Raw genomic sequence first — 20,811 nt, forward strand, 5'->3', positions numbered from 1 at the left:
ATCGGGGGTGTTCTTTTGTCAAAATTGTTCGAAATGACTGAAATAAATGAACTAAGTAATCTCAATGACTGAGGATTAAGTAAGTGATTTAGATAAGCCTGGAAACTCAGCTGAACTTACATGATGTATCATCCCTATAGATTATGAACCATAAATCAATTATGTCGACATTTCCTGGTATATTTGAAACATGGAAATGAAATAAAGACATTAGAATATATGTTCGTCCCCTTAAGATCTGTTCAGTGATGACTCAGAAGATGAACTATAGACAATAATATTTGGTATTAAAGTGTAAATACCCTGGAAGGACAACAAATTGACCAATCGATAAGTATTAGTTCTGGGAACTATTCATCTAAGAGTTGTTCGATAATTCGATCAATTGACATAGATTGTAAATGTCCTGAGCCTTCATTTCTTCCTTATCAGCTCAATTCACATTCTGAATAACTGATGATTCTGTCAGTTAATGAACTCTTCCAATAGTGATTCTACCTTCCGGTATTCTATCGGTATAATGAAGATCCGTGTTTCTCTGCCTACTAAGATTATCCAGTACCTCTGAATAATATCTGTAAACACTAGTTTGTTCCCTAATCACATAAATATTTTATCTGATTTTCGACTTGAATTATGTTCTGATTTCTGATCTGGATTCTGTTCTGATATATGATCTGAATTCTGTTTTGATTTCTGATATCTCCGTTTATTGACAAAGAAATGTTTTATATGGGGGGGTTTATTGTTGGAGGAAGTATATCTGCAGGCTTCTTGGCTGTGTGCTCAGGGCCTTACTGGTTGTGTGGGGTGTATGGTTCCGGGGAACCTACACAAACAGATTGTGAAAGGATGGGGGTGTGTATATATATATATGTTTTAAAAAGATCTGTATCTTTTACTGGTTTTACGGGAACACACTAGATACCATATTTTGATCTCCTGAACCTAGACATCCAAAATATTTCCATATGAACTGAAAGCTCATTGTTCGTTACTATCTGAAATATCAATAGGATCTCCACTCTACATGAATATCCATAGATGTTCGGAACAAATAAGAAAATATATGTTTATATGTATATGCACGTTCTTCAGCATCATCTGGTAGTTCTGTATTACTAGCATTTCCAAAGCTCACTCTGTTACTCATCTTTTCAGGCTAAAAGAATTGTATCAGTGTAGCTATCGACTTCAGTAAGAGAATTGTTCCGGTGTTGTTTGCAGAATACGGTACATGTGATTAGGGGGCATGTAATTGTATTTTGTTTTATATACGAGTCTAAAAAAGTCTGTTTTATTTTTTAATACTAATAAATGATTTTTATAAATTTACATATTCTGATAAAAAGTTTTAAATTTTCTGCTATTTTTACAGTGGGTCGCTCCGGTGGCCCTAATGTGACAACCCATATCGGATCGGGTTACCCGCATCGATCTGAGGGGGTTACAAATGGGTTTTTATGTTTCGAACTTAAAACAACCCTTCATCACTCAAATTGGAATATCATAACATCAAAGTTTCTCTATGAAATTTTAAACAATTATTTTCATATATATTTATGAAAATTAAAGAGAAATAAATATAATAGACATGCAAAATGCAAACTTGATTTAATTAACAAATTATCAAATTATAAAAAAAATAAAGGATATTCAAATATTTAAAAAGACGTGAAAAAATATTTGGAGCATAAACAACTTTTTCTCCTTCAGTTTAAATATATGAATATATATTTTCCCCTTGATAATATCAATTTTACATATTATAAATTTTTAGTGACACTGAATAGGATACTTCTTTTATTTTATAACATCGGAACGTACCCTTGAACTTTCAGACAATCCTTTATGATGGTATACAATACAACAGCATTGCCCTTAATCAAGTTATGAGATAAAACGAGTTATAATTACGAGGACATTATTTTAAGCTAAATGATACATGAAACTAAATTCCTATATGCGAACAAACAAATATATTTATACATTCACACAGATACGTTATTTATAAATTAATATTTAATGCAACAAATAGTACTAATTATATGACACACACCAATATGCTCATATATATTACGTAAAAAGAGAAGGATTATTATATCCATATATTTATAACATACATAGTATAAAAAGGAAATATATGCAATATATGTGTACACGTAAATTTTAATATAATTGATGAATATAATAAAAAAATAACTTATAAGATATCCGTAACACTTAAATCAAGTAAAAAATTGAACATAATATATATATATATATATATATATATATATATATATATATATATATATATAGCATGCACAAAATAATATGTACACATGAATATAGAATAGGCATATATATATATATTGCAAGAGTAATAGGCATATAATATGGTGACAAAGATGAACACACAACAAGCATATTAAGGTCGTAATGCTAAGTCTAAATCTAAATCTAAATATATTGCAACAAAAACAAAATGGAAAGACCAAGTTATAAGTTAGAGAATTTAAACATACTTCATAAATGGATGACTAAATAGACAATATGTACAATTAGAGGCAAAAATTAAGGCACTAGGAATTAAAGACCATAAACGAAAATAAAAAAAATAAAGGCATTAAAATCTTAGTAACATAAAATACTGAAATTAAAATAAAGCAAGGAGCATTAAGCATGACTAAAATACAATACAAAAATAAACTAAAAGATGAAATCAGAAAGTAACAACCTTCAAAGGTTAAAATTGCAATAAAACAAGGACTAAATTAAAAGTAACGAAAATTAAATACCAAAAATATAAACAAGGAAAATATATAAGCAATAACTAAAGTGATGACCAAAATCGAATAAGCCACATATTCAAGGCCGAAAGTCAAAATCTTCTTTAATATAAATGAGGTTACATCACAATTGATACAAAAATTGAGGAATTAATGGGTAATTTACCCATAATAGAAAACACGGGGTTATTGGGAGGCTTTAAACAGCATCAATTTTAAAAAGCCTTACATAAGGCTTATTTTAGGGTTTTTAATTTTTTTTAATACAGTAGACACGTATTTTCATTCGACTCCATTTATATAATATACACTATATTTTAATTATATACTATAGCATTTATGTAGTATATGATGTATATTATAGTCTTATACATTATGGTATTATATATTATAGTATTATATATATATATATATATATTATAATATTATATTATATATATTATAGTATATATTTATTATTATATATATTACAGTTATATTATATATTATAATATATTTATTATTATACATTATATAGTTATATATTATATATATTATATATTATAGTATATATATTTAGTATTATATATTATATAGTTATATTTTATATATTATATATATTAGTATTATATTATGAGTGTTTTGGGAGAGTGATTTTTTTCTTGAGTTGGTATAAAATGATTTTTTTAAGTTTTTAGGGGTATTTATAAGGGGGTCACCTTGGAATTATGAAATAGTTTAATTATTTCTGCAGTCCCTATAAGTTTGATGTGTAATTCATTTTGGTCTTGCAAATTTGCCCTTGAATTTTGAATTGTTTCAATTTAATCCATGTTATATTTTTTATATTTTTTCAATTTGACCCCCTAACTTTTGTTTTTTTCCTTGCAACTTTTAAGATTTTTTAATTTCTTTACAATTTAGTCATTTTTTATTTTTTATTTTATTTTTTTATTTAATATTTTTTTATTCATTTTATTTCATTTTACAATTTAACATTAATTTGATTTATTTTTAGGTCAATTCTAAAATTCGTCAAAGGTAAGTAATTTGGATTGAATTTTTAAATTTAATTTTAACTTTTAATTTTTGCAATTAAGACAACCGAGAAATCAAATTGGTACCGAAAGGGTAGTATAAGGGTGCTAATCCTTCTTTGACTGTAATTGACTCCCGAATTTGATTAATTTCTGGTAAAATGAAGATCAGATAAATGATAAGTTAAGGTATCCAGTCAACCTTATTTTAAATGATTGGTGGCGTCTCTAACACATCAAAATTAAGTCGAAAACCAATTTCGGGCCCACCCGAATGACGGTTACGACAAATACAAGAGAGAGATTTTCTCTCAATGGATCTCATAGTGCCACTATCGCTCCTCCCATGGTCGTTCATCGGTGACCTCCTCTCATCCACTACATCATTAACGACCGAAGCATTAAAGAGAGAGATGAACTAAACCCTTGTTTGCCCCAAATCATCTTAATGGCGAAAGGTAAACCCCCCCTAAATCCTCTCTTTTTTCGATTTAAACTAAACCCAAAGAAAAGAATTTACCTTTTGATGGAGTTTTTCTTCTCTTTTTTTCTTGTTCGAATGTTCCCCACTTTCTTTCTCTCTCTTTTTTCTTGTTTTTCTTTTGTTCTTTTTTCTCCTTAAAGTTCCTCTCTTTTTTGGGTTTCTTGTTCCATGCTTATAAATAAACGGTGACATGTTGCCACAAGATTCGAATGGCGCAGCAGGTGAGGTTGTGATAGGTAAGGGTATGAGTTCTCATTAATGCTCAAGAATTTTGGGGTTTTGTTTATATTTTTTATATTTTTTTTTATATTTTTTATATTTTTTGGTAATATCGATTAAAAACAGTGACAACTCAACGACAGTGGCAGTGGCGGTGACTAGAACTAACGTGAGCAGCGATGGCGGCAACTAGACTAGGGTTAGGTTAGCCAAGGGAATTAATGTTGTGGGCTTAAGGTTTAGTTTGGGCCATTAGGGTTTGGGTAGGTTTAGGCTTATTTAATTTGTAACATGGACTATTGAATATTTAATAATATTTTGGTTTAACAAAATATTTTGGGCCTCAAAATAAAGGCCCAAACGAAATATATGGGTATTACAGGAACTAACAGTCATTTGATCTCAAATTGTACTAAGAGACTCGCTTTGACATGTTAAGCCCGAATTTTGTGGTTGTTTCACTAAAATTGTCCTAAAACCCATGAATCTCGACTGAAACAATTCAGTTTTCTTACCTTTGATCTCTTATTCATGGACTTCAGAGCATGTTCTGACAAAATGGAGGTCAGATTCATATTGAGGGGCCGAGGCGAAGCGACCCATGAAATCTGGGACTGAACAACCACCATCTACAATGATTCGCATTTTGTTTTCCTCACTTTTAATAGGATTCAGAGCATGTTCCAACAAAAATTAATGGAGGTCGGATTTAAACTCAGGGGGTTGAGATGAAATGATCGATGCAATTTGGGGTCGAACGATCACCATCTACGATCGTCGACAATGGCATCCAAAGATAATGAACAGTGGATGACCACCATATGGTTTTAATTTTATATTTAAATTATTTTCATATTAAATAATAATAATATATGTCATGTTATCAAAATAATAATAAAATAATTCAAAGTGACCAAAACATTAGTAATTCGAAAGTCTAGTGAGTAAATTAAAAAAATTAAAAGCATAATAAATAAAATAGAGAAGGAAATAAAATTGAGAATGATATAATTTAATTTTTTTTTCAATTTTAATTCACAATCCTACTATTAACGAGAATGATACGTTGGAAATTACCAAACTCAAATCCAATTGGATGGTGCCACGTCAATGCTTGACTGTCAAATTACATCGTTCCATAAAGTCAAAATAAAGTATTTATCCAATAAAATAAATAAAGTATTTTTAATCATTATTATTTTTCAAATTTTTCTAAGCCGAAAAGAGACAAGTCCAACTAAGGTCTCATTCGGCGCTCACAAAGTCCACCATTTTATCACATAAGATTTGACCAAATTAAAAGAATCACTTGTGATTTTGGCAATTATTCATGTTTCCTTTTTCTTATTTTACTATTTTACCCTTTCTTCTTTTTTTCATTTTCCTTTTTAATTAAAAAAATAAGGTTGCTGTTCTTGCACTTTCATATATTTTTTAAAATATATTTTTCATTATTAAATTGGGGTATTGGTGATTGATTAATACTCTTATAAATCCACTCTTCATTGTCATGTGAGGTAAAGCATCCATGTTTTTAAATATATTTATTACACATTTTAAAGGTATTTTTAGGAGGACAATATCAATTTACTACTATTGAGGGTTGATTCACTCGATCTAATAGATTTTAACTCGATTCAATTCGGTTATATCAAATTTTATTTTTAAAAATTTATATTTGTGTTGAGTCAAGTTAGAGTTTTTAAGGTATGATAAGGTAAAATTGAGTTTGAGTTTAGGATAAAAAAACTTGATCTTATCTGACCAAACATAATATCATAATTATCTTTTATATATTTAGAGATAATATTGTTTTTATTTTATTTTCAATTAAGTCTTTATTTTATTTAATAAAAATAAATTATATATATATATATATATATATATATATTTAGGTCAAGTTAGATCGCGTGAAGATTTTAACCTAAAATGAGTCAAAAATATGATCGGGTAAGGTGGAAACCCTCCTAAATCCAAACCAGATTAGATACAAATAAATAACTTAAATTTTTAGATCAGATTCAAACGAGCTAACAATCTGATCCAACTCAACTCGTTTTGATCTTATTTATTACACACTTTTTTTTATAAATTTCTTCAAAACATCATTCATCACTCAACTATCTTCTCAGTCATGTTTTGTTCATTGAAGTTTAATTTTTTAATTTAATTAATTAACTTTCAAATTATTAATAAAATAAATTAGAGTGATTAAAACTTGAGCAATTTGAAAGTTGAGTAGTAAATTGAAATTTTTTAAACTTTAATAATCAAAATAGGAGTGAGAAGATAATTATGTAATGGATATGTAATCTACCTAAAAGAACACCACATGCAACATTTCTGTTAAGTTTTAATAGGTTAGTAAGTTATTCATTTATTGGGCTAAAAGCTATCTAAAATCTAAAAGTCCAATTTTTTTGTATTTTCAGATAAATCAAAATTAAAATTTATCTTATCATTATCCGATTTGATTATTCAAATTTTTTGGATATCAAGTCTGAATTATCTGAAAAATCAAAATACGAATCAAATATCTTAGTTTTTATATCAGATCAATAGATCATATCGATCAAATCACATTTTTTGCACACCCTGTGTGCAACAATTACGTTAAATTTTTAAAGATGATGTACTAAAATGGAACAAAAAGTAAACATTTAGTATAATTTTGAAGTAAATGAAAGTTTAAGCATTAAAGTAAAATAAAACTGATATTTTAAATACTAAACACAAAATTTACCCAAAAATATACAAAGTAAAATCATGTAAATAATAAAAAGGCAATATGGTAAATTAAATATGGGCGAATTCAAAGACAACCCAAGGGCATTTATGAAAGGTCATAATAAAAGAACTCAATCATGTTACACATTCTTTCTTGCTCACATATTTTTGTCTTTCTCTTCCATAGTTGCCGTCTTCTCTCTCTTACCCTTTGTTTTCAACTAATTTTCTGCATCAGCTTTTTGCTTAGCAATGCAGGTGAGCTAAATTTCTTTCTTCTCCTTCATGTCTTCTGTGTTTAACGATTCTAAAAATTGTATATTTTTTATTGTTATGAGTTAAAAATGGTGTCTTTGTTGTGCTTCTGATTTTGGGTTTCTCAGACAAGAACTGTACAAGTGAAGAACCTGTCAGATCTAGCAACTGAGAGGGAGATTTATGAGTTCTTTTCATTTTCTGGTGATATAGAGCACATTGAAATTATAAGGTATGTACTTTTCTTTTTCTTTTTCTGGTGTTTCTATACAAGGGTCGGTGAGTATTGAATGTGTTTGGTGGCTGAGAAAATGTGAGAAAATGAAAGAAAACAGTAATTTTGGATCTTGAGTCTGCCTTTTGTGAGCCAACGTTTATGTTCTTTAAAAATTGAACTTAAAAAAAAAAGAAAAAAACTTGTGTTGAATTTTCACTCTCTTATTACATGACTACTAATCTGGAAGATAAGGCTGCTTTGGAGTTTTAGTGTTGTTGATATCTTTTTAAAATCTGGGTTTTGTTTTGTTGGTGTTATTAAAAACTTAATGATCAATTTAACATGAAAAGTAGGGATTTTGCTAGTTAACTTGGATTGCTCTGTTGTTTTATGATTACTGCAGTGAACCTGGCCAATCAAAGACTGCATATGTTACATTCAAAGATCCAAAAGCTCTTGAAATCGCTTTGTTATTATCGGTTTGTGCTTAATCCGGTTGAGCTCTTCTTGATGCATGGATTTACATTTCTTCTTGACTTGTAATCCTCAAATATTGGTTACTTAAAGAATTGGTTAACCTCGCGATGTTTTTCCTTTAACTTAGTTGTTTGAACCGAGCCTTGCGAATTGATCTCGAATATTAGTTGCTTGTGCCTTCTTAAAGTGAATAAGTTATTGGAGCTGATTGAATTGAAATTTGAAATAAGTAATTTGTAATGTAATTCTTTAGTCGTAAAGCAATGCCAAGTTGGAGAAGTCACCTAATTTGGTAACTTCTAAGTTATGTTATCCTCACATGGTGATCAATATTTTAAGAAATAGTATTGTATTTTTGTTGTTGGAATCGAACTAGAATTCTTTGGGCAGAAATGGGGAAAGTAATTTCCTTAACTTATAATTGTGGAATATCCAGAAGTAAGAAAAGAACAAGAAGTTTCAATTCAATGTTTTAGATGGTTTGCCGAAATTTCACGAGGCCTCCTGGATTAGTTTTTGGGGGGGGGGGGATCAGTCTGTCGAAACCGATGATTAGTGGTGGTGGCTGATAGTTTTAATAGCCAGTTCTTGTTGCTGGAATCCAGCTTACCATTAGTTTCCAGTTAGTTCACCTTGTGGATTTGTGGATGCTCCTATTGTGGGACAAGTACCCTATTAGTTCCCCCTTTTTTATCAGATACAGCAGCCGTGTATGATGGGGCAAATTGAAATCCTTTCCTACTTGTTTCCAACTTCCAAAACATACTCTTTAATTCTGTCAGCTATATGATTTTTGATGTGCTCTTATTCGGATTGTCAGCACTTGTGTACTCTTTATCAGTTAAGAAAGGATTAATATATCTAATTCAAAGTAATTCAACTAAAGACATGAAGGATATAATTTATGTTTTCCTTTTCCTTCCCAAAAAGTTCGGCATTTGTTGGTTAGAAATCTCTGTTCTTGTTCTGCAGGGGGCAACACTTGTTGACAAGATTGTGACCATAATTTGTGCTGAAAATTATGGTCTGAAACTTGAGATTCATGTAAGTTCACTGAAAGGTTTTGCTTTCCATTGTTAATTGCATTTAGCGAAATTCTTATTTTTATTGTTGCAACCTGTGTAGGAATCAAGAGCAGCAGACAACATAGTGTCGGTTGCTCCTGCTGGGCATAGTGCATCAAACGATGAGGTACTGACATTGAATTTGTTTTGCATAGAAGCGTTTCCTAGCTGCACAGGCTGGCTCAATACAGGAAAAGAGACACGAAAAATACGTTGACGTGTCATGTTTCAAATCTTTTTGACATATGGCTGGTCTGGTTTAATATTATATTGTGACTAGTTGTTGAGCTGAACCAAGTAGATTTTGAACGTTCAAGTTCTCACAAAAGCTACTGGATTAAAGAAATAGCAGTCCAGAACTTCATGCACTTGATGAACCTCTACTAAAGTAACCACAAGAATATTAATAACGATAACAGAAGGGAAAGCATAGTTTAGAGTCCTTAAACCGGACTTGCCAATTCTGTTGTTAATGCTTGATATACTGAATTCATGCTTTATGCTGTGATATGCTGAGTCTGAACAAGTGGCCTCGTTAACTAGATTTCTTCATTTGGATCTAAATTAATGGTTTAATTTATGATTCGAGTTATTCGTGTATTTCAGCAGGGCAGAACTAGTTCACCTAGCAGTGGAAGAATGTATGTTAGTAGGGCGCAAGATGTTGTTGCTAGTGTGTTGGCCAAAGGTTCAGCCATACGACAAGATGCAGTTAACAAAGCGAAAGCATTCGACGAGAAACATCAGTTGAGAGCCAATGCATCTGCCAAGGTCATTTCGTTTGACCGGAGAGTCAGACTGACTGAGAAACTGACTGTGGGAATCTCGGTGGTTAATGAGAAAGTAAAATCTGTGGACCAAAGGTTGCAGGTGTCGGATAAAACAATGGCTGCAATATTTGCAGCAGAGAGGAAAATAAATGACACGGGATCAGCCGTCAAATCTAGCAGGTACCATTTCTCCTTCTCAACACGGTTTAGGTCACACTACTTCCCTTGTTCAGAGAAGATAATGAAAGGGGAAAAAAAGGGTATCATCCTTTTAATAAGCTTTGTCCTCGTGTTATTATCGCATTGAGGTACTTTGTTTTGTTCCGGACAGGTATGTAACCACTGGAACAGCTTGGCTAAACGGTGCTTTCAGCAAAGTTGCAAAGGCCGGGCACGTTGCTGGTACAAAAACCAAAGAAAAGTTCAACCTAGCAATGTCAAACTTGACTGCTAAGGTATGTCATTCTGCGAGCAACCCGAACCTAAGAAACAATGGTCATCTTCCATGCTAATCGTGCTATTAATTTTGTTTGAGTGCAGGATGCAATTGCGGTGTAAGATGGAAAATTTCTCGTCTTAAGTCACTTTACTAATCTTCATCGACACATGCACCTGATGACCTTGTTACAACAATTCGTCGGGACTGAGATGCTGGTAGAGTGCATCAGATGGCCTAAGTTGTGAACATAAGCAAATGCAATGTGGTGTGTATTTTATTTCAATTTTTTTTTCAATATATTCTTTGATTACTAGGGGGTATTGTGTTGTAATTTTCGAAGCTAAGGTGATTACAAAGTAATATTTGTTCTAAACTCTCCATCATTTGATAATGAACATTCAATCACCCTTGTAATAGCTAGTGCTTGAATCCAACGACGACGATTAATGCGGCAATATTTGTTAGCATTGTGCATGTTGACTTTTTTTGTCTTTCAATTTTCTCCCTTTTTGACAAAACATGAACTTGCACTCAACCATCCATAAAATTATAAGATAATCTTTGAGTTAAATGTTAAAAATTTACAATCAATTATGTTTTGAAAATTATAATTTATAATTTTTTGAGGTAAAGGCATATTCATTAACCAAGATTAACTTCGTCTAGTACAATTGGATATAACCAAGAAGGGCAAGCATAACCAAAACAAAATGGAGTCCCAAGGGTGGACGATCGAGACGAAAGTATGAGCAGCTTAGTTAGCCGGTCAGCGGATGGCCCGAACAAAGATGTGTGGATGTGCAGACAGGAGCTGTCAGGCCTTAAGGAGATGAAAACTCACTACCGAACCCAACTCCGGTGAAAGCATAACTCTCTACCAGCGCTTGTGAGTCTGACAGTTCAGACGTCAAACGAATATCGGTGGATAGTGTCTGGATTTCCAAAGTTGGATCACATTGGCTGAATAGAGGCATGGTAATTTATATCATTTAAGGGTATTTTCATCATTTCATAAATGAAGACAATTCCATAACAATTCGTAGATATTAAGTGTTGAGAGATATTTTTAATCTTTCAACAAAAGAGAGTAAATATTCAATTAGGGAGTATGGATACTCAAACGAAGAGTTTAGATATTCAAACAGAGAGTATGTGTATTTGAGTATCGATACTCAATGATATTGATACCAAACAATGAGTATCGATACCAAAATGATACATTGAAATGCCTTTAATCATTCAGTACCGATCTACCCAAGAGAGTAACAATATCGATTCCCCGTGCATCATTATCGATACCAACCCTTTACAATCTAGATTTTCAAGGAAAAATTCATACAAAAACGATATTGTATGAATAATATCGATACTGTAACTTCGAAAACTTATAATAAAACTCGGAAAATCACTCCAAAATACCTCTAAACACTTGTTTGAAGCCCTACATGATTCTTAAGGCTTAGGCGATTACTAAGGTATCATCCAACATCATTTTTAATATTTTTTAACGTCAAATCATCACCAAAATCATTAAAAATATGTTTAACACTCAAAACACTTAACATATGATATACCAACATTCAAAACATCAAATTTATAAAACATAAAAAGATTTTTGATGGATAAAGTGTACGACCTTAATTTAGCAACCAAATGAAGCTCCCTCGATCAATTTTCACCAACATTTTCCTTTTTCCTTGCACCAGAATGTCCTTTTACTCCTTTGATCCCAAAATTTATTCATAATCACACATAGGGAGGGCTGGTCGTTCCCCTAAAATTTTCAAATTTTTATATATTTTAGATATTTTCTTTATATTTCCTATTAAAAATATGTTTTTGTCCCTCTAAAATTTTATAAGTTCTCCCCTACTTAAAATTTTACAAGGTCGCCCCTCCTAACATGAAATCATGCGTCTGTCCCTAATAACACATTAATTGATTTATTCATAACTCGGATTTAACACTAGAATGTTAACTCAAAATTTGGGTCGTAATTATATTTCCTTCAAATAAACTATTTTTATTGTAATTTATTACTAGACAATAATATTGTGCACTTATAAATAAAGTGTTGAGAACGTTAAGCATAAGATTCTCGGGGTTCATCAGCAGAGAGCAATAACAAATAAGAGTGATTCAGTAATTGTCATAACCAGTCATGAGAAACACCGAATGTTGAGCAATAAAAGTGCCCATAAAGCAATGAAAGTGATAATATTTTAAGCCCTATATTTTTATTAGAGTTCATCAGTGGCCTTAATGATAAAAATAACACTATTTTTGTTAAACGTTTTGAATTCGAACAACAATGTCTACATGTTGTGTGCGTTGTTAATTGATTAAGAAAATTTTATACATATACTACTTTATAATCGTTCCAGGCTATTAAAAAGTTGTATTTTTATTATAATATTTTAATTACCAAAACAATTAACATATTTTAATTATATATATATATATATATATATTTGAATAGAATTATATTCTATAATTTATATTATTTCACCTTATTATTATTATTTTTATTAATCCTGGGTGATTACAAGTGGTAGTATACGTTCTAAAGACTTTCAACCATTTGTCATTGAACGCACAAATATCTTATAGTCATTGGTGCTCGAATCAAAAACCTCTAAAGATAACAAGCATCTCTTTAACCGTTAAGATGATTTGGTTCGTGCATATTATTTCACCTTAAGTGGTATATAAAAAAGGTAGTAGTTGAATAAAAATGAACTGTGTTTGGATTTGAATTTAAACCTGATAAATAAGCTATACGTTTATTCATTATATATATATATATATATATACATAATTATTGGATGGATGAAAATAAATAACTGAGATTGACTCATTGTTTTTTTTCATTAAATATCTTCTCATTTCCTACTAATAGTCTCAATCATTTATTTTCACTCATCAAACGGTCCTAAATCTATATAAAAATAAAAGAGTTTTACATTGTATAACAAGATCACGTCCCTATATATATATTATTAATCATTATATATTTTTTTAATTTTAACCTATTAATAACTTTTTATTCAAATGATAATTTATATATTTTTTAAAAATAATTTTATCGTTATTTTAAATAACAGTATTAAAAATAAAATTGAAACTAATAAATTTATATAAAAATTATGATTCAAAAAATGGAAAAGTATTCCGTCTGTTTACATTGTCAGACAGACGCAAAAACATAATAAAAAAAATGATTTACTAATGAACAAAGGAAATGAGTGGTGCTATCATGCGTTTCTCTTTTTCTCACTGCGAAGAAAGATACCTTCTCTTTGTTTTTCTATATTATCATACATCATGCCTTTCTTTTACCTTGCAAAGCACCTCAACTTCACCCCGTACTTTATCATATATTTTCCGCTATGACAACTCAAAGGGAAAAATATAACTAACAATAGAAATTGGGAAAAACAAAATAAAACAAAATTAAAACTAGAAGAGTTAAAATAGGTATTTTCTTAATATACATTTTAATAATAAAAAGTTAGAGGGAGGGAAGTGGCCCTGAGGGTTGTAAATGAGACGAGTCAGACCGTAAGTTATTCGAGATTGACTTGATCCAAGTCATTAAATACTCGACTTGAACAGACTCGACTCAAGATCGAGCTTGACCCGAGTTCTTAACACGCCCAAACTAGTTACTTCATACTCGACTCGAAAATCTCGTGAGCAACTTGAAAAAAATAATATATTAACATTTTATTTTTTAATAGTTAGATTATTAATAATATTAACATTTATGTGTTAATTGTTTTTAAAAAATACAGTATAAATGTACTTAAGATTCAAGTTGAGTTCAAGTTTGAGCTTTAACCAGGTTAATTTAAGATTTTTTTTTTATTTTAAGCTTTTTCGAGCTTCAATTCATAGTTTCAAGTTCGAGTCGAGCTTGAAAATTTTAGGCTCGTGAGTTTTCAAGCTGAATCGAGTCGAGCTCAGTAATACTTAGACGAAACGTGACTTCATCCCCGTTTTCATCTATCCCTAAACTCTATACCCTTTCTATCCCTAATAATACATATAAAGGAAATTTGATGCTTAAAACATGATAGGGTTAATATAAGAAATTCCAGTTGTAGTGGAGGCCCATATTTGTGACCTCTTGAGTTTCCCATGCCCTTTGATCTCTCACGAAGAGAAGCCTTAGAAGAAGACAACACCGTACTTCCAAAAACCAACGGCCTTTTCTATTATTTTAAGCTTACAATGACCTGTCCATCAAGTGATTTTTCCACATTTGATGTCCTTTTTAATTTCTTCTCTTCCTTTCCTTGTGTCTCCCCATTCGTAAAATATAACTATACCATAATTTAATTTCTTTGAGCATTAGAGAAAGAGAAAATAAATAAATAGTGAGAGATCATGATCATCATGTGCAGGCAAAGGTTTATGAGTGTTTTCTTTTTTGCGTCCTTGTTTTGATTGTTGTGTATTCTACCTGTTTGAGGGTTTGCCACAATAATAATAATAAAAACAAGAGGGAGTTATGTTGAAGAAGAAAAGAGGGTGTATGGAATGAAGTTTGATCCAAGATCAGTCATATCTTTGCAATACCTTCCTTTTAAGTTGTTAATTAATAGCTTTAACTTATGGGGTTTTGGTGGCATCAATGGATCTCGGACCAGGCTTCATTCCTCACACCATGCTTTTCCATTACTTCACCACTCAACAGCACTAAGCACATCAAGCCAAGCCTCTATCATCCATCTCTAATCCAGGTTTGAATATGTATAAATATGTGTGTGTATATATATATATGGATATGTAAAGGTAGAATCCAATTACATAATGTAAAACTGATTTAAGATCGTTGAATGAATAAAAATATATTTGATTATGCATATTTAGTTTCTTTGATATTTTGTAGAATTAACAATAACCATGTGTTTTCCTTTCTGTTGATAAAGAATTAAATGTTTGTCCAATTCAATATTAGGCATACATATAATACATATGATATGATATAGTGTTTTCTTTGAAATTAATTATTGCTTTTGCTTCATTTTGAGTGTTTTCATTTTCCTCCTGTGGAATATTCCAAGACACATGATATAGGACAACTCTATATATCATGACAAATGAAACAGTTTTCTTTTTTACATTAATATATGGATTCATGAAATATTTGTCTTTCAATATTTATTTATTTCAGAACAAAAAAATGCCACTAATGTTCAGAAATATTGCGGCATTTAATAAAAACGGCACTAATGTGATGAAATTGCGGCATTTCTGATTACAAACGCCACTAATGTTTTTGAAATATTGCGGCGTTTCATGAAAAACGCTATTATATGTAAGTTTATTGTGGTGTTTATTCCAAAAACGCCACTACATTTACCACTTTGTGAGTTTTCATTGTAAATGTTGCGATATGTGCAAACTTAGCGATGTTTATTATCAAAATGCCGCTAAAAAGGCCGCTACAAATCTGTTTTATTGTAGTGAAAATAATATTAGAAGAAATGTTTCTCTTTGTATTCTTATTGTAAACACTTGCTCATGCATGTTAGAGAAAATTACATAAACCCTAACGGTATTATTCAAGTTTAATAGTATAAGCTATAGAGTATTTTAAGAATAAAAGTATATATTTTTATTTTTTATCTTTCATGTATCATGTTTAGGGTTTAGATTGTTGCTTTTAGTAATATCGTATTAAAAATTTAAATGTAAATTAATTTATTAGGAGGACAATGTATCTTATTACTGCTAATTACATTCAATATTTGTTAATAAAATAGAAGTATAATAACGTCTGAAGTAACATCATTTTTTAATAGGGTAAATTACAAATTTGGTAACTAAACTTTACTCTCTCTCCTATTTCACTCACTGTACTTTAAATCTTTTCAATTTTCTCAATGAACTTAATACATTGAGTTTTTTTTGTCACTCAATCATTTTCTCACTAACAGTGTTATAAATAGACTGTTATATAGATGCAAAACGACATTGTTTTTATTATTTTTTGAAAACGGTGTCTTTTTAATATCGTTAACTATTTAACGGTGGAGTGACCAAAAACCCCAATGTATTAAGTTTAGTGAGGAAATTGAAAACCTTGAAAGTTCAATAAACAAAATATGAGAGAGAGCAAAATTCAGTGTTAGGTTGTAAGTTGGGAGTTAAAATTTAGGATTAAGTGTACGAATACTAGGTAATCTAGGAGAAGGACCGAAAGTATTTTTAGTGGGTTTAGAACCCATGACCTAAGATAATACGAGGGAATAAAGATGAATTGTTGAGTTAATCGATTGACGGAATCGGCCAAGAGGGGGTGAATTGGCAATTAAAATTTGGTAGAAGCTTTTGCAGAAAATTGAAAGTAATTGCACATCGATTTAGAGTGGTTCGACTTTCTCAACCAAAGTCTACGTCCACTACCTTAGCTATCCACACTAAGGATTTTCCAACAAGTTCACTAATTTGTTCTTTCTTTTGAGGACAAAGAGTAACCTTACAACTCCCTCAAGAATTATACCCCAAATTCTTGAGCACACTCTTTTTCAAAGAGAAATACACAAATTTGCAAACTTACAAGGAAAACCTCACAAGGTAAGATGTTTGCACAATTCTAGAACAAGAAAAGAACACTAAAAAATAATTACAAATGAGCACAAATGGTGTTCTTGAAAGCAAAATGAATATTGAAAGGAAAATTGGCTTGATTTGCACAAACTTAGTGTTTGATGCTTTCTCTCTTGTTTTTCTATATCTCTTGTTGATCAAAGGCTTCAGAACTTGTTTAAATACTCCCTCAATTGATTCTGAATGTTGGGATGATTAGTGGAGTCAATGGAGCCGTTTAAGTGTGAAAACCATTAATACAACAGCTTGGAGCGTGGGGGGAATCGGTACCCCTCATGGGGAATCGGTTCCCTAAGTGTAAAATTCAAATATTTTTGACCGTTAAACAGGGGGGAATCGATACCCCCTGAGGGGAATCGGTTCTCTCCGAGCATTCTGTTTTTCTCGGAGCAAAACCATTCAGGGAGAATCGGTTCCCTCTGAGCAATCTGGAATTTTTGGCTTTGAAATGGTTCGAAATATTTTGTAAAATTATTTTGAAATTATTTTAAGTTTAAATCTTAATTTTACACTTGAGTAAGGATTAAAAATGAAATTTGAAAGATTTGGAGTAATATTTTGATATTCGAATAATTATATCGAATATACTTAGAAAATCTTTTTGGAAAATCTTAAAATTCATTTATCTTAATTTGTTATATCGAAATATCAAAATGTTTTCAACAATCTCCCCCTTTTTGATATAACAAAAACATTTTAGTAATTTTAAGATTTTAAAATCAAGTTTTGAAATTACTCCCCCTTACTCTAACACTTCTCCCCTTTAAAACACTTTAATATTTATCCCCCTTTTTGTTAAATCAAAAAGGTTGTTAAAAGATTTTAAACAAGGTTTTGAAATCATTAAGCCAACTGATTATAAATATATATAGCGTAAGCTGCTAAGATCACAATCAAGAGAAACGTTAGCCATTAGTTCCATAATTCAATATTCATAAATAATGTGAAATGACAAAAATTGGTCATAATGCAACTAATATGTAAATGATGCAACAATAAACATTAAGCTCAAAATTAAAGTTAAAACCAAACCAAATATATAAGCGTGTAAGTTCAAATATCCAATTATCCAACAAATTCAATAAAACAATCCATGAACATCAAAATGTTTCACAATTCAAAGTTCTGAGTTCGGGATGATAAATCCATTGGTCCATTTCCTTATCCTTTTTCCATCTTGCTTTCTTCAAGAAAGTAAGATTGATTTGGTTTTACAGATGGATAGGAATATCAGAAGAGACCCTAAGATCGAGTTTGATAAACAAATTACTAAGGAGACAACCATAAACCAAGGTTTCTATATTCTTGGAAGGAATAGTGTTTATGGAAACTCACTAAAGATGATATGTGGCAGATTAATCTTCTTTTTATGTTGGATACAATATATCCACCATATATCTATGTTCCTAAGGGATGAGTACCTACCTCCGGATGGTCTAAACCACCAAGAGATCAAATAATGAAGGAATCTATCATGATGAGTTCTTAGGGTACTCTCACTATCCTTAGACTTATAGGGTGAATCCACAGTCTCTTTTTCATTAAACCTGAGTTATATAGTCCAAAATGGGTAGCGATTGTGCCGGAGTCAATAAAAATGAATTGTCCTAGAAGATAGAATCGAATTCCTATAATTTCATATCGGCGCTCGTTTTGGACACATATCACATTGGAATAGAAAAATGCGGACTAATTGATGATAAACCAAAGGTTTGAGTTTAAAGAGTTTATCAAACTTCTAGGATTTAAGAGTATGAAGATATTGGAAGTCCATATCTTCTATAGCTTGAATCGAAGGGATATGTTCTTCCCGGATTTTGTATGACTCAAAACAAGTATGGTACCTATGATATAGATCTTGTCTACGACCAGGTACATGAAACAAGAGTTCAGAATGGTCATATTTGGGTTATTTGGATTGGGTGGAGGAATAAGAGGATTGGGTGGAGGAATAAGAGGTCGGTTTTGACTTGAGCGACTAAACAATGTCCTAGGTCATTTAGGATTTGACGTGGTTTAAGAATCGAAATAAAATATGTAACCTGCAAATTTAAACACATTTATAATCAAACCCAAAACTCAAATGAGTCCTCAATATTTCAAGGTTCTCTAAACCGAATCCTAAAGGGCAATGTTTTGAAAAACTATTTGGAAAATAATGTTTGAAAATCATAATACGCATAGTTTTTTATGAAAACAACATAATTGAATAAAAAACATCAATTAAAACAACAATTCTCGATTTTTTTTTATTACTAAATTAAAAGATAATTTTGAAAATTTGAGTGTTTTTGATGAAATTGGTTGTAAAATCATCATATAACCAATGCCCGATGTAATGTTCATCTTAGAACTAATCAAAACTAGTCCTAAGTTCAAAAATCAATGAAATAGAGGATTTTGAAATATTACCTTGAAAATTTGGATTTTATGAGAATGTGATGTTGTTTGCAAGGATTAGAAGTTGAAGAAAGATCTAATTCCGACTTGTATTTGATGATTTTGGCAAAAATGGAGATTTAGAGAGAAAGAGAGGATGAACGACATTTAAGATAGAATAGAGGGTTTTAAGAGAAAACGTTTTTCTGGTCGTTTAATAACCAGAACTCATGGGGGTATCGATTCCCTCTGCCCTATAATTCAAAATTTGTATTTTAAACACTCAAAATGCTAAATTAATCTTCTCTAGTGGTATTGGCAACTCATATATAAAAAATTAATTATGTTCAATCAATCAAATTAATCCTTAAACTACATTTGAACATAAAGTTAATTTTTCATCAAGAATCATAAACTCCCCCTAACTAATAGCAATGAATGTAATCAGAAATTACTATTATAAGCATTTTTCATTTATTCTTAAAAGTGCTAAAATTATTTTAAACACTAAGTGAAGATAGGCCAGTTAAACCTAATTCTCTCCTAAGTGTCCAAAATCTTTCCTTGTCTAAAGGTTTTGTAAAGATATCAACTAATTGGTGCAAAGTATCAACAAATTCTAGAACTACATCTTCCTTAGCGACATGGTCTCTAATGAAGTGATGTCTTATTTTAATGTGCTTAGTTCTAGAGTGTTGGATGGGATTTTTAGTGAGACAAATAGCACTAGTATTGTCACACTTGATAGGATTGATACCTACTTCAATTCCATAATCAAAAAGTTTTTTTTTATCCATAAAACTTGTGCACAACAACTACCAGCTGAAATGTATTCGACTTTAGTAGTAGATAATGCAACACAATTTTGTTTCTTTGAAAACCAAGAAATCAACATATTTCCAAGGAATTGGCAAGTACCAGAGGTGTTTTTCCTATCTAATTTGCATCCTCCATAATCCGCATCAGAAAGGCATGCAAGCTAAAGCTAGAGTCTCTAGGATACCAAAGTCCTAAACTAGAAGTGTCCTTAAGGTATCTAAAGATTCTCTTAACAGCTAGTAAATGTGATTCCTTAGGACATGATTGAAATCTAGCACATAAGCAAACACTAAACATAATGTATGGTCTACTTGCAGTTAGATAGAGAAAAGAACCAATCATTGACCTATATAATTTAACATCCACACATTTACCTCCTTCATCCAAGTCAAGCTTTGTAGAAGAGCTCATTGGAGTGTCACGAGGTTTCCTATTTTCTAGTCCAAACTTTTTGAGCATATCTTTGACGTACTTAGCTTGATTGATGAAGATTCCATCTTTTCTTTGCTTGATTTAGAGTCCCAAGGAAAATGAGAGCTCCCCCATCATTCTCATC

General features: G+C 30.9%; 1 protein-coding gene across 2 annotated transcripts; it reads left to right on the forward strand.

Moving 5' to 3' along the window:
* The first annotated feature begins 7,382 nt into the window (after window positions 1–7,382).
* On the forward strand, window positions 7,383–10,754 carry LOC120125828 (binding partner of ACD11 1-like). 2 transcript variants are annotated; one of them, XM_039144169.1, is made up of 8 exons: window positions 7,383–7,475; window positions 7,601–7,704; window positions 8,093–8,168; window positions 9,139–9,210; window positions 9,292–9,357; window positions 9,837–10,180; window positions 10,332–10,455; window positions 10,541–10,754. In XM_039144169.1, the coding sequence occupies exons 1-8, from the start codon at window positions 7,470–7,472 to the stop codon at window positions 10,556–10,558; spliced, it is 810 nt and encodes a 269-aa protein (XP_039000100.1). In that variant the 5' UTR covers window positions 7,383–7,469; the 3' UTR covers window positions 10,559–10,754. The 2 variants fall into 2 exon arrangements, with proteins under 2 accessions (XP_039000100.1, XP_039000101.1); XM_039144170.1 differs by having other exon boundaries at window positions 9,840–10,180.
* Window positions 10,755–20,811: the final 10,057 nt, after the last annotated feature.

Source organism: Hibiscus syriacus, unplaced genomic scaffold, assembly GCF_006381635.1.
Source record: "Hibiscus syriacus cultivar Baekdansim isolate YM2019G1 unplaced genomic scaffold, ASM638163v2 tig00110445_pilon, whole genome shotgun sequence".
Lineage (NCBI taxonomy): Eukaryota > Viridiplantae > Streptophyta > Magnoliopsida > Malvales > Malvaceae > Hibiscus > Hibiscus syriacus.

Coding starts and splice junctions, on each gene's coding strand:
- LOC120125828 (XM_039144169.1), top strand. Junction 8,169..9,138: donor AAATCGCTTTGTTATTATCG/GTTTGTGCTTAA, acceptor CTTGTTCTGCAG/GGGGCAACACTTGTTGACAA. Junction 9,358..9,836: donor ATAGTGCATCAAACGATGAG/GTACTGACATTG, acceptor CGTGTATTTCAG/CAGGGCAGAACTAGTTCACC.